This window comes from Budorcas taxicolor, chromosome 11 (genome assembly GCF_023091745.1).
Source record: "Budorcas taxicolor isolate Tak-1 chromosome 11, Takin1.1, whole genome shotgun sequence".
Lineage (NCBI taxonomy): Eukaryota > Metazoa > Chordata > Mammalia > Artiodactyla > Bovidae > Budorcas > Budorcas taxicolor.
In genome coordinates, this window is record NC_068920.1 from 44,570,512 (window position 1) to 44,596,627 (window position 26,116).

Sequence of the window (26,116 nt, forward strand, 5' to 3'; positions counted from 1 at the left end):
AAAATAACAATTGAAATGACATCAATGATCCATCACCTGTGCTTCTTCCACTGCTGAGGGGGGAAAAAAACCCCAAACCCTTCTATGTAGTTGAGTCGGGAAGGAAAATCAAGACATTATTACCAGACATCCATTAGCGAGAAAAATGCTCTAAAAATGCTCTTTTGGTCCAGAGGTATAGACACTGACATGATCAATGTACCAGTGCAATTAAAATATATACATTTACAATTATCCTGCCCAAAAAAGCACTTAAGTAAAATAACTATGTATTAAACCAATTATTCACTCATCCATTCACTCTTTTTGCATCACTACAGTCACAAGGACAAATGAATAAAAGAACTTCTAGTAACAAAGAAAAAAAATCCAAACCTCACCCCCACTTTGTGGGTTATTATGTGCTAAAATGACCACAATAAAAGGGTCATGAGCTATCTGAAATGCAATGACAAAATGACAACTGAAGCATTTCATTAAAAAAAAAACCTAAACTCAAGCCTTGTGAGAAAAAAATCCAGAACAGTATGAGGTTGGTAGTATATGTACAATCTTACAGACACAAATAAATAGCCTTTTAGAACTGTTGTTGGCTTAAGTACTAGAAATTAGGTCTGAGGAATTTCTTCTGAACTCTGCATCTTGAAGACTCCTAAACAAAACCAAAGGATAAAAACTCCTCATTGTTTTTAGTAATCTGTCATCTTAAGAACCTGGGGCTTACCAAATAAAGTAAATACCAAAGGGTCAACCCCTCCTGACATCTGGAAGCTAGGACAGATGAGTAGACTCAAGGGACTAGGGAGATACTTCACTTCCTGCTTTCTCTGCACAGCTCTGTACCTCTGTTTTGTACCATTACATTGATTTCCTTTTGTGATGTTTTCTTTGGTGGGTTTAATTTCTTTTCCCTCTTAATACAGCTAGAGTGATATCAAAGGAAAAGCCAATCGGCTAGTCTTGGTATTAAAATCAAAACCAAATGTTCTTTGAAAGAATTACAAAGTTTTCCTTGTTTCTAAAAACCACCACAACAAAAAACCAGCAACTCTTCTGAAATCACCTTAGTTCTCCCAGGGTTCCACATCTAGAAAAGAAACATGTTTTTCTGACGCACAGCCTACTCTGGGGGCTTCAGCCTTGCTCCTGACCCTGCAAGAATCTCTATCTCCACCTTACCCCCAGAACATGGATGCAAAGTGAAAGCCTTTCTGCACAAGACCTATGGAGCAAAGGGGAAACGAGCGGAAACTGGTACCGAAGAATCAGCTGCCATGGGAAAAATGAGAACGTTCCCTCTCTCGGGCCAGCACAAAGCACAGCAGGAGTGAAGCCAACATCCACCCCACGCTCTAGCAGGCAACCTGGATTAGGTCCCAGCTAGCTTGACTAAACAGTGCTTTCCAGAAACTGTCAAGAATCAAATCTCAGACTTCCCTTTCCATGCTTGTTAAAAGGTTATAGTATAAATGTAAATTCTTCTCTTCATTATGATGATCCATCCCAGGCATCCATCCACTGGTGAATCATGCTGTATGACATCACAAGGGTATATATACTAGTCTTTGTCCTTCTGGACTGAAACACACACAAAACTTTCTATTCCCCAAATGCTGTCACAAAGCCTATGATTGAAAATCTCTAGTTTTGCTGTTTTGGAGTTACTATACATAATTTTGTTTTCTACTAAGAAAAGGCAGTTTCAAGGTCCAGTACCCTCAAAATCGTCTTACAAGTAGCCTCAGCAAGAACTGTGGTCGATATGACCTGTCACCAGACAGACAAGTAGACCACACCTTGTGAAAGCCAAGAGATCCAGCAATCTATGTTTTTAGTGCTTCAATCTTTTATCATTCTATCCCCAGAGTTAACTTTTTCTTGGCTGGAGTCCAAAAATCCCAATCTATCATCTGGGTAGAAGAGATTCTTATTATTACCACAGATTAGATGAATGTATCTCAGAATTTATTGTTTCCATATCATGAGATGGAGCTTCCTTGCCTGGAAACCATCTCTGAATACAAAAGGTCCATCAGTCAGCCTGAGATCTCCCATTAGAGGGATGGGTACTGTTCAGAATCTGTGGGAAGTAATGGGCTGCAGCTTCCCCAATTGCAGTTTAGGTTGAGAAAGTTGTTCTCTGCTCAGATGGCTGGCTGGCATCACCAGTCAACACAAGTGCTATGTGTGTACTGCTGGGCTGGCATGAGTCCCTTGCATCACCCCAATCCATGAAATGTCAATGTCAGCAACAGTCTGAGAGAAGTCCTGACTGAAAGGGTGAGACAAAGGCTTGCAACTTCAGTTTGCCAGACATCCTTGCAATTATAATACTGAGCCACTTATTAAAAACTAAGTGGTTTCTGTCCTGTAGAAAAGGGCAGAATGTGGTCGTCAGTGTCCCATCGGAAGAGGTGATCAGTTTCCCTGAATGGTGGGAAACAGCGTGAGGAAGATCGCCTCGATTGGCTCCATCGCAAGGCCTGGGGTTAGGACACGCGGATGATTTGTGTCATAGCCTCCTCATCTGCTTGATTTGGATCCTACAAAGGGAAGCACAGCAACAATTAAAGTCCTTTGCAAAAGCAACCAGGAATTCAGGGCTCTCACTACTTATCACCAAGGGGAAGTACACAAACACTCTGTCTGCACACATGGACTACAATGCAATTCCACTACGAAAGAAGAGACAATAAACTTCATTCTTAGAAAATGATTTCAAGTCTGGTCTGGCACTCCATGACAGAGCACTCCAGAGTTGAGAGAGTATCTCACTTTTTTAACACCTGTGCTGTGCTCTACACACTTAAGGATCCCTAGGTGGCTAAAAAAAGACCTAGAGAAACCAATTCATGTTGTATATTTTCATTATTTAAATACTGAACACTTGACAGGGTTGGAAAGGACATTGGATTTTATTTACTTTAATGCATTCATTTTGCAGATAAACCTGAAGCCTGGACTAGAATCAAAAAGTTAGTGACAAGCCCAGCAAGAATTAATTCTCAAATCTCTTGGCTCCGACTTAATCTTCTTTCCACTAAACTCTGCCTGCCTTTTCCAAAACCCTGCACTGTTAAGACGAAGGTCAGTCCTTGGGAGTTCACTGGCAGCCCAGGGTGGGTCTGCTTTCACTGCTGTGGCTTACATTCACTCTCTGGTCGGGGAACTAAGATCCTGCAAGCCACGCAGTGCTACTGTCTACACAAAAACCCACTACCTAACAGCCACCTTCAGTTCCTCCATACCAGGGCTCTGAAGCCTCAACTGGCATGATCCAAGACAAAGCTGAAACATTTCTAGGGGTGGCAGGACAAAAGGCTGAGTCTTGATCAAAGAGGAAGACCAATAACCAACATTTAGTGAGTTCTCACCATGCACTAAGCACTGTGATTAAAAAAGCACTATCTTATAAAGATGGACTGGACCACAGTAAAGCTGGAATGCGACGGGTCTTCAGAATAAAGCTTTAGTATGGGAGAAACAGAATAATGGGAGGAACCTAGTCAACAAAAATTTACTGGTACTCATTCTTGAATGGGTATTATGCTAAATACAACGGGGAACAATAACTCTTGACTCTCTACACAGCTTATAGTCTAGAGTAGACAACCACTGCACAGTTACGCAAATAAAATGATTATTACTACACTCAAAAGGAAGACGTGAGAAAATAATGGAGTAGAAGAAACCTCTGGATATGGCCTCTCAGATTGAAACCAAGACCTAAAAGATATGGAGACAGTCATGCAAAAGGATGGCATGAAAAGCTTTACAGACAAGCTATTTTAAAGACAGAGGTTCTTGAACAGTACAGCAAGAGCATGAACACCGAGAAGCAGGAGGAAATAAAGCCAAAGGTGGGCAGGAGCTAGATCCTACAGGGCCCTGCTGGCCATGGTAAGCACTTTGGATTTTAGTCTGTGTGCAAATGGAAAAGGGCAGGCGTGGAAGGGAGCAGGCTGGTGATGTGATATGATACAGACACTAAGATGTGGAGACTGAACTAGAGGGGCACAAGAGGGGAAGAAGGGAGATTAGACAGCTGTTGCCTTAACTGAAGCAAAGAAGAGAGGGTTAGACTAGCCTGACAGCAATTGGGAGGGAAAAAGTAAGCTGATTCAGAGAATAGTTTAGAGTTAAAACCAAGAGGACTTCAAAACCGGACAACTCTAGCTTTAATAATTGGGTGAAGGGACATGTGACTTATTGAGATGAGCGTCTGGTTTAGGTTTAAAAATAAAATAAAAACCAAGAGTTCTACTTTGGACACGTTGACTAGAAATGCCAGTAAGATACAATCAGTGAAATTAGATGTAAGAACCAGTATGGCTATAGACCAAGTTCTGGAATTACACAGCCTAGGCATGAATTTCAGTTGTACCATTTTATTAGATATTCTACTGTAGGCAAATGACTTAACCCCTCTAAACCTCAGATTCAAATGTAAAACAGAAACTATAATTCTTACCTCATGGGGGTCAAGGCTGTTGTAAAGATTCAATGATAAAATGCTTAACGTAATGGCTGGCACACAGCAGTTAAGAGTTAGCTGCTGCTACCACTACCCTAGGGAATAAACTTGTGCTCTGAAAATCAAAAAAAGTGAGAATTTCAAGAAGGAATTAATAGTAGTAACTGGAAAAGACTGAGGAAAAAAAGGCCACTCGATCAAAGACTTTAGTTCTTTTAAGAAGAAAGGGACTCTAAGATATACAATGTTGCATCCAGTTTACAGACTGATTAGTCCCTAGTGTGAAAATAGCAAGAGGACACTGTGAAGGCTTCCACCCAGGAAGATTCAAGGCAATAAAGCTAAGAATAAAAAGTATAAATCCTCTTACCTGCATATGAGGACTATCCTTTTCCTTTGGAGAGAAAAATCGTCCACCTTCACCACGCTTCCGTGCCATGGCATGACGGTGCCGAGACTCATGCAAGTATTTCTAAAACAAGAAAAACCAAGTTACTAGCTGAAAGCAGCAGAGCTCTCCAATGCTCAAAAGTTTAGGATGGCTGTGATCAAAACCACCAGGGGCAATTAGGATCTTGTATTATGGAGAAATCTTGGAGAAAACACAAACAGCAGCTAATCGCGTCTAACTATCATAAGAAAGTAAATGCCAAATGAGTAATAACTAAATACAGGTTCCCCAAAGATATAGCAGTAATCGCCACCTACCCCCCAATATATATCCTCCCTTTTGCTTTAGTAACAAACCAAATTTTAGCTGGTACAGTCTCATTAAAGAGACGGCATTTCCTAGCCTTATTTGCAGCTAAGTATGGCCATGTAATTAAATTTTGGCTAATGTGATTATGGAACTTTTTGAATGTTTCCTTGAGAGAAAGTTTCCTTATTCCCTCTGCTCCTTGGCTAGAGCCCAGGCAGTCATCTTGGACTATGGACAGCACACTAAACAATCAGGACAGTAAGACAGGAAGAGAATGCTCTTGAGGGTTGCCACAGCCCAGGACAATAGGTCTCTGTACTTTGTGTTAGTCGCTCAGTCATGTCTAACTCTTTGCAGCCTCACAGGCTGTAGCCCACCAGGCTCCTCTGTCTATGGAATTCTCCAGGCAAGAATACTGGAGTGGGTAACCACTTTTCCCTTCTCCAGGGGATCTTCCCAACCCAGAGATCAAACCTGGGTGTACTGGAGGCGGATTCTTTACTGTCTGAGCCACCAGGGAAGTCCACCTCTGGACTTTACGGAAGATTAAAAAACAAAACAAAACAACAATAAAACGCTATTTATGTTGTAGTTATTTTTTAACTGTTATAGTTGCAGCTCCATATAGCAATAATAAGTACCATTACAAAAGGTAACAGCTATCTAACTTCAAAGTCTGGAAGGTACTCAAGGAAACTAACCACATAAAAGGTTATTTCAGAAGTAGAACCCTGCTGTTCTCATCCTGTATCCGGCCCAATGTTACACATACCCGTCTCTCCTTTGGAATTTTCCCTTCTGCTTCTAATTTAGCCCGAGCTTGTCTCCTCTTAAGTATACGGTGGTACTGTTTGGCATTGACATAGAGAGGCTCTTCTTCAAGCATCTCTGCCCCAGGGAGAGGGATTCTCTGGATTGCAGGCACAGAGCCAGCACCAGGTACCATCTGTGTGAAGAGCAAAATCAGCTTATTAAGTAGTAACATGAAGTATGGACCTGGGAAGTAATTTCTTGGTCCCTGTTCTTCTGAATGCTCCGACGAGTAGCTTTATAGGGTACTTGTTGAATGCAGATTCCTGGAGAACATTTACACTTAAGGCCTGCATTTTAAACAAATGTTCCAGATGATTCTGTAATAGGGGGCCAAGGACCCACACTGAGAAACAACATAACCCTGTCCAGGTTTTTGCCCACGCACAGCTCCATTTTCTAAGAATGTCTGCTGCCATCTAATGGTCATGAACAGTAATCACAGGCAGTAAAAGAGCTCAAAGGATCGACCAAGCGCTGCTAACAGCGTCTAGTTACATAATTGTTAACTTACTATACAATTCAACCCACATTTTCCAGAACAAATCAGGTTCCACTACCTTCCCAACAATAACAACTTTAAATGGTTATATTGTTTCTTCTAGTGGACTCCTCCACTTCTGTGTAGTTTCTAATACTTCTTTCTTAGCTTACCCATTTTAGGTATTGTACACTGACACTCTATTTTGACATATGAGTTTACAGTCAACTCTCCTTCCCCTCTTCGCAATATATTTACATCACACCTTTTTTTTTGGTTTCTCTATTTACTACATCTTTCTAATTTTGAACGTTTTCGTTTCACCCACTTTGGGCCGTATACTTTCTACTTCCCAAAGACTAGTAGTCTATAACTCTTCATTTCAGTTATGAATAAGATTCCAGAAGTGAATATTTACATCTGCTTTTCTTCTGCTACATCTCTAGCACCTAGAATAGTCTCTGGCACACAGTAGGTACACAGAATGAGTTATGGTTTACTGTAATGTTTATTGTAAAAGTAGACCACTGTGTCTTAAGAATCTCAGTCTCAAGAGGTCAGGATTATATCACAAGCTTCATGAGAGATTTTAAAACACAAGCTGAAAAAATTTTCGAAGACAAAGATACATGGAAAAATAAACTATAGACAATGAAATGAAAAATCAGTTTTCTTACCATGACCATCCCGCCTGAACTGACCACGTTGCCTGCCACTGGCAGTGTCACGGTGACAGTCCCTTGCCCACTGCTGGTTGTGTTGGTGTTGGCGCTGGCTCCCGTCTGAACAATCTGTGCTCCTGCCAGACTGGCTGCGGGGATGGTGATCATGCCTGAAACAGGGACTGTAACTTTAAGAAAATAAAACATAAAACAAACAAACAAAAAAACAGGTATACAGAAAGAAGGGAACACAGTTAGTCCCTCTTCTATCTGGCACACATTTATTAATCCTGGAAACACATGCTCTTTTAGCCAAGGGGAGAAAAAGCACTCTTCCATTCTCTGCCTTGCTTGCTGTATATAATCCAAGTAATCACAAGTTTAGAGATGTTAATAACTATATGGGTTCTAGTTCTGAATAAAACTACTCATACTGAGTCGAAAGTTTTCAGTGGGTGACCAAATATTTTGGAGGCTTCCCTTTCTATGAGTTAGTCTGACTTCAGCTATAGCCACTGTTCTTATATAAATGACCTGTTTCAGGATGAAGATTTAAAAAAAAAAACGTTTATTCTCAACTGACAATGAGTCAGACAGCTACAGGACTAAATCTTAAAATTAAACCAGGCATGCCAAGCTCCCAGACTTCAACAGCAGCACTTGAGGATTTGTCCATCATTCTCTGAGCTATGCCTGTTCTGGCTCTCCCCTGGGTCACAGGAGAGCACACTGCCTGCACTCACTGGATCTTGTCTACGGCCAGATTTTAATCACAAGTCAAACCTTCCGTCACAGAAGACATACCACTAATAAGGGTTCTGCACGGTATTTGTTTGGTCACATTCATGTCTCGCCTACTAGACTATAGAGTGTCTTTGAGAAGAAAACTGTTTGCAGTAATGTGCTACATACAGTGGTCATTTAAAGTCTTTTGGAATAAATTAATAATGAAGTGGCCTGGGAGAAAAAGAAAAAAAGCAGCAGAGATATATTTCTCTACCACTAAAGAAACTCTGTATTTCTAATCTTCCATTTAGAGAACAGTTCTTAGAAAGAATAAAAACCTTGTATAATCCCTAGGGTCATAGTGGCTGAATTTAACAACTATTGTAGTTCCATACAAAATGGAATCAGCACTGGTTGCATATTGGTGACAGGGAGCTAACAATCAATGGACACATCACAAAATTTCTAAAGCAGTCATTTGCTCAAGATGAACAGGATGCCCCCAAAAGTCCAACAGAAATGCCGGGCATTCGTACCTTGCTGGAGAATGGTGCCATCTGCATTAACTGGCTGGTAGACAATCGTCTGCCCTTCAGCAGTCTGGGCCACTTGCTGCCCCTGGACAGCAATCTGCTGCTGTGTCTGTAGGGAACAAATCATGACACAATTTAATAATTCCAAAGACACCACAAGAAAACAGGACCATGCAGTGCTTTTTGAGAAAAAGGCATTTCTGTGATAGTTTTCGTCCCCGTTTCTACTACATGTGGAACACTCTACCCAGTTGTCTGACCCTCGAAAAGCAGCTGTGCGCCTCTGTTGATGCCGTGCAGAGACCGTGGAGTTACCTGCGTCTGGCCAGCAGTGACGGCTGTCTGGGGCTGCTGGATGATGATCTGCTGGGTCTGGCCCTGCTGGCCCTGCACCTGCACCGCCTGCCCACCCTGGATCTGGATCTGTCCCGGTGGGACCAACTGTATCTGCACAAGAGAACACCAAGATTAGTGCCCTGCTGACACTGGTCGCCATTGGTCCTGGAGTGTTAGTTACTCAAATTCATCTACAAGGCAGGAAATGCTCTGGAGAAGAAAAAAAACACAAGTCCTGTTCTTCTCTCTTATGAATTAGAGAGAGCTTGTTTTCCATTTATGAAACTGGGGAATTTTGATCACTATCTGGATACTGGATGATATTAAAGATGATATTGCTGGCATTGGGAATATATTTCTAAAAGCTTATTCACTTAAAAATACACCCTGAAGTATTTTTGATAGATGAAATGGTAGTGCATATATTCAAAATAATCCTTGAGTCAGGGGAAATAGATGAAAATAGATTTCAACAGTAAAATACTAGTTTGTGTGTTAAAATGGGTGATGAGGATTCGCCGTATCATTCTCTTTGCTCGTGTCTATGTTTGAAGTTTTTTATAACAAAATATTGAAAAAAATTATTAAGTAACTTTAAAATTTTCTAGCTGGAATTCTATAAATACACATACACATAAAATCCTTAAAAGATTTTGTATAGAAAGGGGTATTAGCATATTACATACCCCTGTAGTCAACACTGAAATTCAACAAATTAAATTAGAAAATGTTGGTAAATAAACAAACAAGAAATTTATCTGGTTATCTGGATCTATTTCTACCTGTTTTGGATAGCAAGGAATACCTATTATTGGTCAATAGGGTTTCCTCTTCTATCTATTCATATTCTTTGCCCATTTTTCTACTCGACTGTTACTTTCATATCAACACATATAAAGAATTTTAAAAAATGTATTCTGGACACAAACCCCATTATACATTAAAAATATCTTCTCCAAATTATGTCTTCTACCTTTATTTTACGATATATTTTGACATACACCAAATTTTTCAGTTATATATATATATTTTTTTGGTTTTTAAGAAATCCTTCTCTACCCCACATCATAAAGAAAATATTCCTATGAACAGAATATAAAAGTTTCCAAGTATGCTTTTTTTATAGTTAGATCTGTAATCTATCTAGCAAGTATTTTTGATATAGTGTGAGGTAGAGATCAATTTTCCTTTTTGATACCACTCTTGAACCATTTCTTCACTGAAACTTTACACTGTTTTTGTTATATACCAATTTCCAATAGTCCTACATCTATTTCTTGGCTCTCTACTCCATTGTCTCTATCACGCCACGGATCTTAATCCGAAGAGAGAGCACAGGCTTAAATGGAATTCTAAAACAGAAGGTACAGTTCAAAAAAGGTGAAGTACACTTCTAAAAGACATGGTTATTCAAAAACAACACACACTAAACCAGTCTCTAATAAAAATGGACTGAAAGTTTAAGTGTTTTATGGGAGGCTATGGAATCATACCTAGAGCCATGTCATGCAACATTAACAGAAAATAATTTTTCCAAGATGGTTTGATTAGTTACAGTGCTGCCTAGAGTGAGGGGAATAAGATAACCTTTTCAATGTCTTCTCTTAAAGGCCAAAAATCCTACAAAATCCACAGAATCTACAGCTGAAATGAACATTAGCAATCACCTGATATAAACTGCATTTTTCAAATGAGAAAACCAACAATCAAAGAACTTGGCCCAGAGAAAAGTCTGTTTAATGGCAGACCTGCAAATGAATTCAGGTCACTGCATTCCTGATAGTCTTCCTAGCTCTGTATCACACTGTTTCTATTCAACAGAGAAGAGGGCATGCCAAGCTGGGGGACTGGAGAGGAGGCACTGAGAGGAAGGACAGAAATGAAATAGCAGTGTGAAATTGAGGCAAGTACACACACTGAAGTATATTTAACGACTCATACATTTATGCATGCAGTAATGTAGAAACTATTTTTAATCCTGACTGCAACTCTATCTTGGCAAAAATATGCTGATAGCCTTAAAAATGACCTTACCCTTTGCCCAATCAATTCTTCCCCTCCCAGAAATATTCCCCTAAGATTAAATTCAAGTGAAAAAAATAAAGCTATAAAATTCAAATACATTTATAGTAACCTTACCTATAAAAGCAAAAACAAGAAAAAAAAACCAAAATAAGTACACAGTTAACTTACAAATTCTGATTCACCAAATTTACTATGAAGGAATTTAAAAATAAAAGGAAGTAAAACAAAACCATAACAAAAAAACTATATGCTTGTATTACAACTATGCCCAAGAGGTGTGCACAAAACTACAAAGGAATATGCAAAACTTAAAAGTTTGGTTATCAAGCATGGCTCAATTTTTTTTTCAACTGGTGGCTCAGACAATTTGCCTATAATGTGGGAGACCTGGGTTCGATCCCTGAGTGGGGAAGATCCTCTGGAGAAGGAAATGGCAACCCACTCCAGTATTCTTGCCTCGAAAACCCCACGGACGGAGGAGCCTGGCAGGCTACAGTCCATGGGGTCGCAAAGAGTCAGATATGACTGAGCGACTTCACTTCATATTACATTACTCCAGAAAAATGAAGATATTAATGAAATCACAGAAGATATAAGCAGCTTTAGAAAACTTTAGTAAAAAGTTCATAAACATATATATATATACACACACACACATACACACACTCACTGGGATCTGGCTATTAGTTATTAATACAAAGGTGATATGACTTAAGCATATACTTCTCTGTAAATTATTTCTCACTAAAAATACTTCATTATTAATCCCTCCCCCAAAGTCAACAGTTCAGCCTTTTTAACAAGGACATAATGTCATAATGTGTGCTGAGTCACTTCAGTCATATCCGACTCTTTGTGACCCTATGGACTGTAGCCCACCAGGCTCCTCGGTCCATGAGATTCTCCAGGCAAAAATAGTGGGGTGGATAGCTATTCCCTTCTCCAGGGGATCTTCCCAACCCAGGGACTGAACCTGAGTCTACTGCGTCTCCTACACCTCAGGCAGATTCTTTACCACTGAGCCACTAAGGAAGTTCAAGGACACGATACGCCATATGAACACAGTATGATGTATTCAATCGATTCTTTACCAACAGACACTCAGGCTACAATTTTTTTTGCTTGTATAAAGCTTCAATAAATGTCTTCGTGTATTTCTCCCTATATATTTATCTTTTCTTCCTATAAGAATAGATTCTCAGAAGTGGGACAGGTACATCAAAAGGCTTAAATATTCAAGAGCGAGATACCTTCCAAAAGGCCTTTACAATTCGAAAATCAACAAAAATAATGTGCTTCATTTTCTTTACACCCATTCTAGCACTGGATATAATCAGTGTTTTAAATTTCTGCCAACAAGATAAAAATGCCTGTAATTTTACTTTTGTTTTCTGTTTCTGAATCAGTCTTTCCAGTAAATTTACCTAACTACTTTACATGTCTGTTTAAAGAGTCAGCTTTTATTTAGTTTTTTACATTTTTGCTGGTTTTCTACTTCATTCATTTTAACCTATCTTTTGCTCATTTTCTTCTTGTCCTAACTTCCTAAAAAAAAATTATTTATTTTCAGTTCTTTTAAAATATTCAAGGTTATAAATTTTGCTCTAAGTATAGCTTGAGGTGTGTGTGATAGGCTTGGACTGAAATATTTTCATCACTTGCTAGATAAGTTATAAATAACATGGAAGGAAATGAAAAGGATAATATTTCTGACCCAAAACAACAATCTCCAAAGCAGACTATACATTTCCCCACTCAGTGCCCAGAAGAGCCAACAAAGGACACGTTGATGGTGACTTTTACTAAACTAGATGCTCTTTTTGTAAGGGCTTCCCAGGTGGCACTAGTGAAGGTCCTGCCTGCCAATGCAGAAGATTTAAGAGATGTGGGTTTGATCCCTAGGTTGGGAAGATCCCCTAGAGGAGGGCATGGCAACCTGAAATGGAACAGGACTCTACAGTCCTTGCCCCTAACCATGTCCTCTGCCTGCCTGTTCTGTGGCAAACTTGAGTCAAACAATAAGTTTAAACAGAGAAGTGAGAAACGTGGAAACAAAGGAAACCAGTCAAAGGAGACTAATAATAGTACGGTAGTCAGGAAGCATAGTCGAGGACCTCTAGTTCTTCCTCAAGGGCTAGAGATAATACTCTGAGCTATGTCCTGTGAGCTCTCTTACAGATAATAAAACACCAGGTGGAGAAGCTAACTACACGATGACCAGATTGCACCCAGGACGTGAGTGCCGCAGTTCCAAGAACTGGCCACAAAGAAACGGTGACGAACAGACCCTGGAACTGACAATTCACTACACCTAAAACAACTAGGATGGTGGTGGTTAGGCCACTGAAGAGCAATTTGAAGGTGACTGTCAGAGCTGACTGTGCTGTTCCTGTATGTAGCCCCTTCCTTCTGTCTATAAAAGCTCTTGCCTCACTGTTTGCCACTGGCGGGGAGGTGGGGAGAAAGTCAGCCTTTGGACAGATGTCCATCAGCCTTCCCCTCCCTAGTTGCCAGCATTTGAAACAAAGCAAACTTTCCTGTCTCCCTTCCACTAACCTGGCCTGTTTATTGGCTTTTGAGCAGTGAGCAGCCAGACTCTCCACACTCTTTTGGTAACAAACCCACCCCAGTACTGATGCCTGGAGAAACCCATGGACAGAGGAGTCTGGGGGGGCTACAGTCCTTAGGATCACAGAGCTGGACACGACTGAAATGACTTAGCAAGCTCTCTTTTTATATTACTTACATTGATTCAAGATCATGTCTAATACCTTAGCCCTTACCAGAAATGTCCTATTTCTCTACAGCTCTGCTTTCTATCACTGACACTACAAAGGTGGGAAACTGACTAAATGCAACTAAATGCAAAAGGAAGGTTAAGAAGCAATTAAAATACAGTATCAATTTTCAATTTGTAACAACTTATTTCTTAAAACTTCTATCCCGATATTCTAAAATTCTTTTTTTTAAAAAAAAATACCACTCACCTGCTGCAAACCCTGTGTCCCAGATACAGGTACTTGCATGATGGTTTGACCTTGTCCACCAGGAACAGCCTGGACCATGATGGGTTGGCCAGTTGATGTGATTAACTGACCTCCACTGACCTGTACCATTAATGGCTGCCCCTGGACCTAGAATAAAGTAAAATAAGAACAATGAAATAACATAAGACACAAAATGATTTTTACCTAAAGACAATCACTGCAACTACTCTGCTGTCTTGCTAGAGGAGGAAAAAGTAGGAGAGACACTAAGAAAATAATTTCAGGTCCTCATCCTCAAGGAGTCTTCTTCAAAAATACAGTATCTGTAACTAAGTGCCAAGCTGAATACTTAAAAGTCAGATAAAATGGGGTATAAGCAGAGTCTTTGGGAAGTCTCAATAGATAACAAGGTGTTTATCATCAAATACAGGCTAAACTCATGAGAAGTATTTAATCAAATCATCAAGACTATTTGCCTTTTTAGTCCAACATCCAGGAACAGTCTCGGGTGAAGACTGGAGAGTAGGCAGTGAGAGGGAGGGCTGATGCTGGGGATGGTGGTTGGAGTGCAAATTCTAAATAACCTGGAAGGAGTAAATCAAACTGTACCTGGTAATGACTTCAGGTGAGCTATCAAGCAGCTCCAAAAGCTTATGTAGAATACCCTTCCTCCCTACAGTTTCTGAAGCATAAATGAAACACATACCTTTTACCCTCTACCTCACCACTGAGAATTCTTGTCCCGTGGTTGTTTAAGGAGCCTACTAGTATAAATGCCTAGAAATATATTGGTCAGTTTACAATTTTTGTGGTGGGACTGCTCACACTGGACCCTGCAATATCTGCATAGTTCTTTTAGCTTTAAAAAGCATGAGCATTATACAAAATTTCAACAGTACCAAAAAACTCTCAATTTTCAACCTCCAATGAGTAAACGGATCACTCTAAAACCCAGGGCACTGAAAGTGCTGTAACATCTTGAGTCCCAATGCATTCTGAAAGTCAAAAAACAAACCACTTTAGACATGAATCGAAATGTTCAACAAAATCACTGAAAATCCAAAACTTTCAGACTCTATCTTTGTTTTGAGGAACTATTTGTAACAGATCAAAAGAAAATTTGTATATCTGAAATAATCATTCTCAATGCCAGTCAAAGTATGTTCAAATAACAGTATTTAGTTAAAAGATCAATCTGTCTTAGATTAGTAGATTAGATATTAAGCCCTCCCCACCCCTATGAGCATATTGGAATCTTTAGGAACATTCAAATTCTGTGTTTTGTTAAACTGCTCCTTGACAAATTCCACTTTACTATTTAAAGATTTTACAATCTGATTCTCCTCTGCTTTTCTCCTCTCACTTCCCCATCCCAAACCAAATTCCTTTTGGTATACTAATGTTTCTACATGCTCTATTAGGAAAGATTTTTAAAAATATTTGTTGCATAACTAACTGAAAGAACTATTTAAAATTCTCCACAAATAATCAGAGCCCTAGAGGAAAGGTTTCCATTATCTCTAAAGTGCTTCCATTTCTTTAAGTAAAATCTGCATAAGAAGGAAACAAGTTTTAAGCAACTGTTCTTGTAATTTTCTGGCTATCCATCATCGTAACTTTTCCCTTCGCTGACAGGCTATATATGCACATGATGAACCATTTGAGACTCCAAGGAACCTGCTGTTTTTACAACATATGATGATACAAGGATACATGCATCAGACAAGAAGCCATACAGTTAAGAGCATGTTACATTCCCATTCCACAAGTGGTTAACGACAATACTGTTTTATGTATCAATAAGATGAAGCAAGCATGAAAAACATGAGTATCAAGCTGCTGAACTCTGAGATTTGAATAGTTTGGGAGTACCTACAAACTCAGCTTATTTCAGCTTAATTTATGTTTAGAACTGGCTGTATATCATCAAACATTAGGAGTGGCAGGTATGGGAGTAGGGCTGAAAAGGGTAAAGTGAAATGATTACAGTAAGGGATAGTTCGCTGCAGGATGCTTGCTCAGCAGCACTAACAGTAGAGTGAGATGCCAGTTCTACATTCTAGGTCCTTCTCATTCCATTCAGAGAAGAAAAAAGGGCAGGGTACCTGAACTTTGCCAAGTTCTCAAAAATATGGTCATTTTAGTTAAAGTAGCCTAATAAATATGGAAAAGACTTTTGTTCCTTCTGTTTATATAGGACCTGGCCCAAATATAACCCCAATTTAGGTACTTAACTTGGTCATACATAATGTTAAGAAACTGCATTGTTTAAGTAGGAATTCTTACGGTGGCTATAATACCTAAGATTTACAGACAGCATCTCTCTCTTCTGTCCAACCAAGAGCTATGGGGCAATCTCTGCAGATCCAATAATAAGGTCACGACTTCCCCAAGAAAAATAGTGAATAGTGAATAGAATAGCAGAGATTAACAAGATTCAGTGATTAGATCAATCTTGTCAAATGCAATCACTATTTTATATCTGAGTTGTCCTTTTAATAAAGCACAATCTAGCCTAGTAAAATGTATACATTTTCTTCTCTATTATTGTAATACAAAGTTGAAGAAAATTTACCGTGCAATCTTATTACAGAATCTGAGCTCTAAACAGGTTCTAATGCCACTTGTAAGAATTTCTTCACTGATTTGTTCTCAGGTATTTCCCCAAAAACATACTAGCCAAATGGCACTTTTCAGAAAACTGGTACAGCATCACTATATGATTTAGCACAAAGCATTAGGAAACTGGCATCATATAAGCCTCAAAGGCAAGTTAGCAGCACCAAAGTCATGCAACTGGCTCTGCCGTCCCTCCGTGAGGTCCTACCACGAACAGCACCAGACACGAGGAGAGAGGTTCATGCAGTGCTTACAGAGAGTCAGAGAGAGCACCACTACCTGCAGGGTCTGGACTTGCTGGCCTGAGGCGGATGCCACCTGGGCCTCAGTCTGCAACTGGACAGCAGTGACACCACCCTGCTGCTGAGAACAGGAACAGGAAGAGCTTGAAATGTGTCAGGAAGGAAATGTATAGTTCAAGACATGAGATCACCTTACCTCTTGTGGGAGAGGAAGGGTCTTCTTTCAATAGCCCCACCCTACACAGGACTTTTGAACTGGAGACTCCCTATACTGAAGCTTTTTGTTGAAGGTAACAGGTTACAGACTTCTGTCTTACAAATTACAGTCTTCTGTCTCCAGAGCAGAACTCAAATACACTTCCATGACTCAAAAACATCGATGTAGCTGACATCATTAACAAAAAATTTTTAATGTAGTCCTTCCCTCCAAAATTAAGCATTTGATCCTTCTGCATGCATTTAATGTTCTTTTTATTTCCTCAAATGAGTTCACAAGAACAAAACAGTTCATCAGGTTTTAGCAGCCTAGAAGCTACAATGAAGAGCTTCTGGAACTTGAATGCAATCACCAGAAAGGAAGAATAAAGCAATCACTATGAGACAAAAACAGCTTCATGACGTCACTGCCCTCATGTCCCCAAACTAGGATTACTCCTACTCAGTTGGACTACCTTAGAAGCAATGTATTCATAGACTCAACTTAATTTTTATTACTCCTAGTAGTAACTTCAGACAGAGCAAGAATTCACTCACTAGGGCACTGGTATGAATGAATGGAGGGTCCTCTGTGGAATCTCCCTTCCTTTCAAGGCAGCTGAAAGAAGCTGTAGTTGTGTGGAAGGAAAAGCCAGCAAAGGAATTTTGACAATTAATCTCTTTTAATAAGAAGTAGCTCCTTCCTTTGGTCATTAGATAGAACAACTCACCATCAAAACACCCACTGCCCACCTACTCCCTCCCCCCCCGCCCCCCCCCACTAATGACTTTTCTATTTTATCTAGGTCCCATTTTGGAAACAAAACATTTTCAATTTTGGCCTACAGGCCAAATCAATGCACAATAAATTTATTTTCTTTCAGGGAGAAAAAACAAGAGAAGTTTTCCTAAAACAAACCCAGGTATATATAATCAGAAAATGTAATCTGTGTATAAATTCAAGAAGGCAACCTATCTTAATTAGGAATAAACCAGCAGCAGAAATCCTTTCTAATATGTGTTTATCCATAACTGTAGATACCTATCACCTTCATATTGAATAAACAGTGTGATGGATCAAATTAAATAGTGGATTTCTTAGAAGCTATCTTGGTTTGTCTATTGTGGCCAAAGCCTTATCAGACCACAAGATGGCTTAATCAATAAGAGAAACAACCAAATTTAATGCAGGAAAACAAAACTACCCTTCAAAGCTCCATCTGAAAACAGACTAGGTATTTTTGATTTCTAGTAAGATAAAAGGGGGCAGTTTATTAAACCAGGAACCCATGACATCAAATTCTAATTATGGACTGGACAGACTTCTGAACAGAGAAAATCAGAGAAATCACAATAAATCCAATTGTCAAAAAGTACTTCAGCACAAGTCACCAGACCCACTAGAAGATCTCATGCCTCTCAAATCCAGAACTGAGGAGTGCTATTATCACCTCCACCGCTGTGACATTTAAAGCAGTTTTCCTTCCATACCTGCTGCTGAATCTGTCCGGCCTGTACAACAATCTGCTCTGCTGAACTGCTGCTGTTCGCTGCATACTGTTCCATGGTCCCTCCAAGTCAGAGTCCCGTCCACAGTCAGTGTCACGCTGGAGATCCTAGAGGACTGCCAGATGCACTCCTAACAGAGCGGGAAGAAAAGAAAGTGAACTGAGAGTGTTAGCCAAGGCCTCACGAGATATTTAATTCATTGTTAATATGCATTAACATATTAACATTTAATATGTTAAATATCATCTTGATAATGCCATTTAACATATTTAAAAATGCTTAGTCATTGCTCATCAGCAATTTTCCCTTTCAGTACTACTAGAGCAACACTTGCACCTCAGAAATTCTCATTAAGTTACAGTATCAATTTCTTACAAGGCCCATTTAACACAGATTTTCAGGCCTGCACATGTACTTTAGAGAACTGTGCCTTAATTTGTAACACATTTGCACTAAATGTGATATGAAATTTAAAATTTCAGGGTTTATTATTTAGTACGTAATTACCCAGATCTGAAGTCCAACAGATTGCTTATTAGTGTTAAGTAAGAAAGATACAGTGAAGGTTTAGGAGTTTGGGCTTTAATCCAGAGCAATAAATAAAAAGGAATTACATAAACGCTATTTGCAGATTAAAGAAAAATTTTTTTACATATCAAGGCTATTATTTTCTCTGAAAAAAATATACATTTTCCTCAATCATGAATCTGAATGCCTGATAACACCCCACCCTTTGTTAATTTTTTTTAATGACAATTTTCAAATATATACCCCAAACAGTGAGAACACTGTAATGTTCCACCTAATCCCCATAGCAATCACCCAGCTTCAACAATTTTCAATCCATGGTCAATCTTATTTCACGTATATCTCATCCATTTTTTCATTCACCCTCCCCCTGCATTGCTGTTGTTCAGTCGCCAGAGTCTGACTCTTCGTGACCCCAGGGACTGCATTATTTTGAAGCAAATCCCAGACACCTTATTACTCCACAGCTCCATAAATACTTCAGCATCTGCCTCCAAAGAGTAAGGATTCTTTTGCCTTTATCATTTTATCACAATGATACTGTGTCTCTACAATTACTTCAAACATTAAAAATTTTGTAAGTTTTTAATATTATTAAGAAAAAAAAAAGCAAGGGAATTCCTCCCCCTCAAAAAAATCTACTTCTGCTTCATTGACCACGCTAGAGCCTTTGTTTGGATCACAACTGTGGAATATTCCTAATGAGACAGGAGTACCAGACCACATTACCTGCCTCCTGAGAAACCTGTATGCAGGATAAGAAGCAAGTTAGAACTGGACATGGAAAAACAGACTGGTTCAAAATTGGGAGAGGAGGATGTCAAGGCTCTGTATTGTCCCCATGCTTCTTTAACTTATATACAGAGTACATATCATGTGAAATGCCTGACTGGATGAAGCAGAAGCTGGAATCAAGACTGCTGGGAGAAATATCGACAATCTCCAATACGCCCACGATACCACTTTAATGGCAGAAAGTGAACAGGATCTAAAGAGCCTCTTGATGAAGGTGAAAGAGCAGAGTGAAAAAGCTGGCTTAAAAATTCAACATTCAAAAAAATGAAGATCATGGCATCCGGTCCCATCACTTCATAGCAAACAGATGGCGAAAATGTGGAGACAGTGTCATGTTTCATTTTCTTGGGCTCCACAATCATTGCGGACGGTGGTGACTGCAGCCACAAAATTGAAAGACACTTGCTCCTGGAAATAACAGCTATGACAAACCGAGACAGCGAATTAAAAAGCAGAGATATCACTTTGCCGACAAAGGTCCATATACATCAGTTATGGGTTTTCCAGTAGTCATGTATGGATGTGAGAGTTGGACCATAAGGAAGGCTGAGCACTGAAGAATTGATGCTTTTGAACTGTGGTGTTGGAGAAAACTCTTGAGAGTCCCTTGGACTCCAAGGAGATCCAACCAGTCAATCCTTACGGAAATCAACCCTGAATATTAATTGGAAGGACTGGTGCTAAAAGCTGAAGCTCCAATACTTTGGCCACCTGATGTGAAGAAATGACTCACTGGACAAGACTGATGCTGGGAAAGATTGAGGGCAAGAGGAGGCAATAGACGATGAGATGGTTGGATGCCATCATTGACTCAATGGACAGGAGCTGAGCAAACTCAGGGAGATAGTGAAGGTCAGGGAAGCCTGGTGTGCTGCAGTTCATGGGGTCACAAAGAGTCAGAAATGACTTAGCAACTGAGTAACAGCAACAAATATCATTAAATATGCAGTCAAGGCCCAAATTTACTCTTCTCATACACTTTGACAGCTGAAAGCTCCTTTTTGAAATAAGGACACGATTAGATAAACTGAAGTAATAATGAGAACCCTGAATAAAGGCTTGATTCAAAACCTTTAGATTTTCTCCCCAACTTTTCTCCAGGCCTCCATAAATTCTAAAATTTGAGTGACAAGTTACATTTGAGTTACACTGAATTACATGAGCTGCACATCACAGCAGCAAAGCCATGTACCTCTCCCCACAAATCCACACATGGTGGATAAGATGAATTACCCACCATGATTGTAAAGTGTCTCAGTTATTTGTGAATGCCCAAATATTTAGGAAGAAGTGCACTGATGGGTTGGAGAAGGCAATGGCACCCCACTCCAGTACTCTTGCCTGGAAAATCCCATGGACGGAGAAGCCTGGTGGGCTGCAGTCCATGGGGTCGTCGCTAAGAGCCAGACACGACTGAGCGACTTCTCTTTCACTTTTCACTTTCATGCATTGGAGAAGGAAATGGCAACCCATTCCAGTGTTCTTGCCTGGAGAATCCCAGGGACGGGGCAGCCAGGTGGGCTGCCGTCTATGGGGTCGCACAGAGTTGGACACGACTGAAGCGACTTAGCAGCAGCAGCAGCACTGATGGGTGAAGTAGGTTTAGACATAGATATATACAGACACCTCTCTAAAAAGGCAAGTACAGTACATTAAGAGCAGATTCTAGATGGTGGGTACACAGGTATTTATTATAAAACTCAACTTTACTGTATATCTAAAAAATTTTATACTAAATGTTGGGAGGAAAATCTAATAAAGCTCAATCAAGTCTATTATTCACAACCAAATCGGTACAGAGGGTAAGAGCCATAAACGAGTGAGAGGATGACTACGCCGCTGAGCCAGACAGTGTATCTGGCCATATGGTTCTTCATCTCACCACCCCTGCTCTAATGGAATGCTCACCAAACACGCATCTAGCTATAATTTGGGTTCACATATACAGTAGCCAACAGGGAGCAGATACGATCAGTAACACAAGTAAACCCAACAGTTAATGCTCATTGCACAGTGACAAATCAGCCTTCTGATTTTTATATGTCTCTTCTAAACTGGTTGACTGAGTTGGCTCCTCAGAGATTCTGGGAACAGTACAGAAAACCAGATTTTCAGCCAGACTAAGTGGCTCTTTCAGGGAAGTGAATGGTCTTTCCTAAATTCTATCTTGTCTCTAACTGCAATACCCACAATGCATTTATGTTTCTAAGCTAATAAAATTAAAAATTAAAGGTCCTGAGTAGTGTGATTTCATTTATATGAATCCCTGAGATGGTAACAGTAATCCAGAGACGGAAGGCAGATCAGTGGTTTCCTGGAAATGGAAAAGGGGGAAGAGGGAAGTTGACTGGGATAGAGCATCTGGAACTTTCTGGGGGTGATAAAATGTCTTATTTTTTCATTATGGTGGTGGTTGCATTTGTGTATAAATTTATCAAAATCCATTAAAACATACACTTAAAATGATTATCCTTTATGTCTAAACTATATCTCAAAAGAGTTGATTAATAAAACAAGATCAGGAAGGAATGTCCTCTGTATTTTAACAACCCACTCCACCTTCAGTCCCCTTCCTGTGTGAGATTTTTTTCCTTGACCCCTAATTTCCAGAAATTTACATCATACTGGAAGTGCAGAGAAACGACTGATAAAATGTCATGCAGGTTTTCTTTTAAATTAATTTATCCTCGTCATACAAATACTACAACTTAAAAACATTTAAATCCACTATACTTTGATGGGTCAAAACAGAAGGGGTTTCAAGTTTAACAGCAATTTCCTGTCATATATTAATGAAGGAGTGATTCAGCTTGGAGGATGATATTTAGACTGCCAACGGTGAAGAACAGTTGCCACCAGCTTCTATGAAGCCATGTGTTCCCATTATTGTGAGCTTCAGTTAGCAGAACTGCAATATAATCTGACATCGTCTTTCCTGAAGTGCTTTTCTGCCCACATTGTGACAGAATTAAGTGAGCCGGATTTAGCCTGTCTAGTTCTTGCTCCTAACTCAAAGTTTGAATGTCTTTTCCTCAAAGACAGAAAGAACATATGTTTATTCTGGTTAGCAAGAAAATCTCTTCCTCCCCACTTCAAGGTACAGAACCTGAAATGCAACTAACTACTTAGAAATCCATTTGTTTTGGACCAACACACGTTTTAACTCAACCAGAAACTCAACCTTAATAAACAAGTGAAAAACCCTGCAGAATTATCATATTTGATCATCACTACCAGGCAAAGACTAGAAGAGCAGTTTCTAAACTTTTTGACAGCTCACAGTAAGAAACACATTTCGTATCACAAATGCACTGAGAACATATTTTAAAAAGTAACTAAAAGTTTCATAACTGATCTTTGTAAGTATAACTTAAGATGAATGGTGGTATTCTCTATCCTACTGTGAAAAATTACCAGCACTGGCCCACTAAATTGACTTCACAACTTAACAAACAGGTCCTGATCTATGTTTGATAGAAGACTAGAGAACAAAGAACTATCCTGTATCCCCATCATCCAAAAGGTTTCTGGATTGCAGCTCCTAATTTGCATAATCCCCACTAACGATGGACCACCTGTCAAACGCGGTCTTGAAGGTTTTAGAATGAAAACGAAAACTATAAGTTTTTAACTTCAAAGTCTTTAAATTTAGTAAAGGAGTAAAAATCTATACCCAAACCCTAAAGGAAAAAAACAAACAAAAGAGTTTGAAGGACAGAAACTGGGGACAGTCATGAAGTCTTTAGAAAAAATGTGGCATCTGACCTGGTCTTAAGCACAAGTAGGATTTACACATGTCGAAGTGGAAGGGAATGGAGTGCTCCAAATGAAGACATAGCATAAAAACAAAGAGAAAAATTTCCACATATAAAACAGCAGGCTAAAAGGCCACACGTCAAGAGAAAGCTAAAGGTCAGATTACTGCACTCAAAATTCCAGGCAAGGAAGTTCTTTTGCAAATAGGTAGGGTTTCTAGAGGGGTTTAGCAATAATATGACCAGACAATAACTGTCTATTAGAAAGAAATCTAGCAAAAATGTTTGCTGATTTTAAAGTGACACATACTACCATCTTTAAGTCCCAAGGTATTTATCCTCTCCAAAGGCAAAGGTAAACGTTCTAAAAAAATATCTAAATCACAGTGCCCCATCTATCAGATATTTTACAAATCAATTTTTAAAATGTGTTCAACAATAAAAAATTCATGGCAAAAATGAAAACAAAAGTGTCCCCAATTTTTTAGTAGTGGAAAGAGCACTAGTGTAGCTTTTTGAAACTTTTACCAGTTATGACTTCAGTAAATGTGATTATAAAAATAGGCATCATATACTAAAGGCTGACTGTATGTAACAAGGACTGCTGTACTGTGAAAGAGTACACCTGAATAAAAAATTCTAAAGTCCTAGGAGAAAAATCTCCCTTCCTCCCCTCCAAAGTCCGCTGTTATTGTGGAGCAGAATCTCATAAGCCAGTAACTTATTTTTCCAAACTTGGGAAAAAAAAAGAGTGCTTCTAGACTTCTTCTGAAATCTCCACAAAATAACTGCTTCTGAAAAATCCCTTAGCAAAATATACAAGTGGTTTTACCAACTGTGTTTCCCAACCTACTGAATTGTCACAAATGCCCACTGCCCAACATTTTCTTCTTCCCCCGAACACAGCAGTCTGGTGCCTCAGCACATGCTCTTCTCTTTGTGAGCAATGCTCTTCCGTTCTTTCCTGCCCAAAGAAATCCCATTATCCTTCAAGGCCAATTAGAAGTGTGGCAATGCTGGCCTTCCACCGAGGCTGTCGTTAGCTCACACATCACAGAATTGAACTTGGCCCCGTTACAGCACTAACCCTGAGATATGAATTACCTGTTCACCTGTCAATCTCCACCAGGCTGGGAAGGTTCTCATCGACCTCTAATCACTCTCCCCCCAGCAGATGGACGCCTGGTTCATACTGTTAGATACTTGGCTGTCAAAGGAGATTTCCTCTCACCCTAATGAAAACCCCAGAAGACTGTTAAGTTTCTATAAATACCCAAGAAAACGTCAACATACTGGGGAAAAAAAAAAACAAACTAAGAGATGGCTGTGAACCAAGCTAATGAGTGATGTCTGACATGTTCGAAGTGACACAGAAAGGTGAAAGGAAAAGAAACTACATTCCTAAGGGAGCGAGAATCCACGAGATGAGCAACAACAGATTAAGACTAATGAAAGCAAATTGTGCAGCCTCGGGGGAAAGGAATGCACAGAGCTCGCAATCTTCCAAGAGCGAGGTTCCAGGCACCGAATGGACAGGGGCTTACAGCCCGGGCAAGGAAGGGACACCGCCTGGATGGGCTCCAGGACGGAGGTGTGCGGTTCTGCCCGGCGATCGGGGCGGGGAAGAGAGGAAATGACGAGCCAAAAGGGGGTGGTAACGGCGCCGGGACCGGAGACCCGGGAGTGCGCTAGGAGGAGGGGCGCAGCGGGGTCCAAGAAGGGGTCGCACTAACGAACCCCTTCCCCTCCCCCTACCCCCCCTGCAGAGGGACGGCGAGGGCGGGCCCGCAGAGCGTCGAGGCGGGGGCGGGTCGGGCCCTCTCCGCGCTGCACGCGGGGCCCGGTGGCCACGGCGCGCGTCTTCCCTGGTCCTCCTTCCCCACCTAGGAGGGCTGCAGACAGGACAGGCCCCCTCACGGAGGGGAGGGGTGCGCGGGCCCCGCGGGAGGAGACTTCCCGTCCCGGGGGCCGCCGCGTGTTGAGTGCAAGGGCAAGTTTAAGTTGTGAGGCCAGAAAGACCAGGAGGAAACTGCCTAGGCCCGAGTGGGTGTATACCTGAATGTAGGGGCCTTGTGGCAGGCAAACCCCACACCCCCGGGTCTGGGGCCCAAGAAACTGGGCCAAAGGGTCGGGGAGAACAGCGACGCATCCCCAGCTGGCCCTGGCACCCTGCGCGGGTCTGGGCCCCGAGATGCCTGCTCCCGAGGGCGCCATCCCCTCGCGGGGTGGCCCCCTGCAGGCCTCGGTGGGGAGTGCCCCGGAGAGCTTCGCAGGCTCTGGTCCGGGGCAGCAGGTCGCCTCGCTCGGCTAGACTCAGCTCGACTCCCGGGGCTCGACAGGCGCCTGGGCCTCTCCTGAGTGGTCAGCGAGACCCGCCAATCGGGGCGCTGGGGCCGGCTCTGGGCCGCTGGATATTGGCTCCTCACACTCACCGTGCCTCGCTCCCCCGGTTCGCTGCCCGCGCTGATTGGCTCCAGTACCGGACCCCGAAACCCAATCAGAGGCTCCAGCCGCCGCTGCCGCCGCCACTGCCGCTGCCTCGCAAAATGGCGAAGTCGAACAAAGGGGAATCGGGCCTCCCTCCAACTGCCTCCGCGCAGGCGCCTCTTAGGCCACGCCCCCTACCCCGAGCTCTGGGCTCGCCCCACCCCCGCAGAAGCAGCACTGCGCAGGCGTTTGCCTTAGCCACGCCCACTTTCCTGATTGGCTCCCACCCGGCCGAAGGAATACGCAGGCGTC

At 41.0% G+C, this 26,116-nt stretch overlaps 1 protein-coding gene across 5 annotated transcripts; it reads right to left on the reverse strand.

The window, feature by feature from the left end:
- Positions 1-1,918: 1,918 nt before the first annotated feature.
- NFYA (nuclear transcription factor Y subunit alpha) lies at positions 1,919-25,916 on the reverse strand. Of its 5 annotated transcripts, none has more exons than XM_052648522.1 (10): positions 25,810-25,916; positions 18,282-18,429; positions 16,630-16,713; positions 13,735-13,881; positions 8,702-8,833; positions 8,390-8,495; positions 7,143-7,315; positions 5,947-6,120; positions 4,845-4,946; positions 1,919-2,543 (listed from the first exon to the last, which is right to left on the reverse strand). In XM_052648522.1, exons 2-10 carry the CDS (start codon positions 18,354-18,356, stop codon positions 2,490-2,492), a joined length of 1,047 nt encoding a protein of 348 aa, XP_052504482.1. In that variant the 5' UTR covers positions 18,357-18,429; positions 25,810-25,916; the 3' UTR covers positions 1,919-2,489. The 5 variants fall into 5 exon arrangements, with proteins under 5 accessions (XP_052504482.1, XP_052504483.1, XP_052504486.1 ...); XM_052648523.1 differs by having other exon boundaries at positions 16,633-16,716; XM_052648526.1 differs by having other exon boundaries at positions 7,143-7,276; positions 16,630-16,716.
- Positions 25,917-26,116: the final 200 nt, after the last annotated feature.

Excerpts from the sequence above, each read along its gene's own strand:
- NFYA (XM_052648521.1), bottom strand. The coding sequence starts at position 18,356 with ATGGAACAGTATGCAGCGAACAGCAGCAGTTCAGCAGAGCAGATTGTT. Across the intron at positions 8,834-13,734 it reads GGACACAGGGTTTGCAGCAG|ATACAGTTGGTCCCACCGGG; the intron begins GTGAGTGGTATT and ends TCTCTTGTGCAG. Across the intron at positions 7,316-8,389 it reads TGGCACCATTCTCCAGCAAG|TTACAGTCCCTGTTTCAGGC; the intron begins GTACGAATGCCC and ends ATTTTCTTAAAG.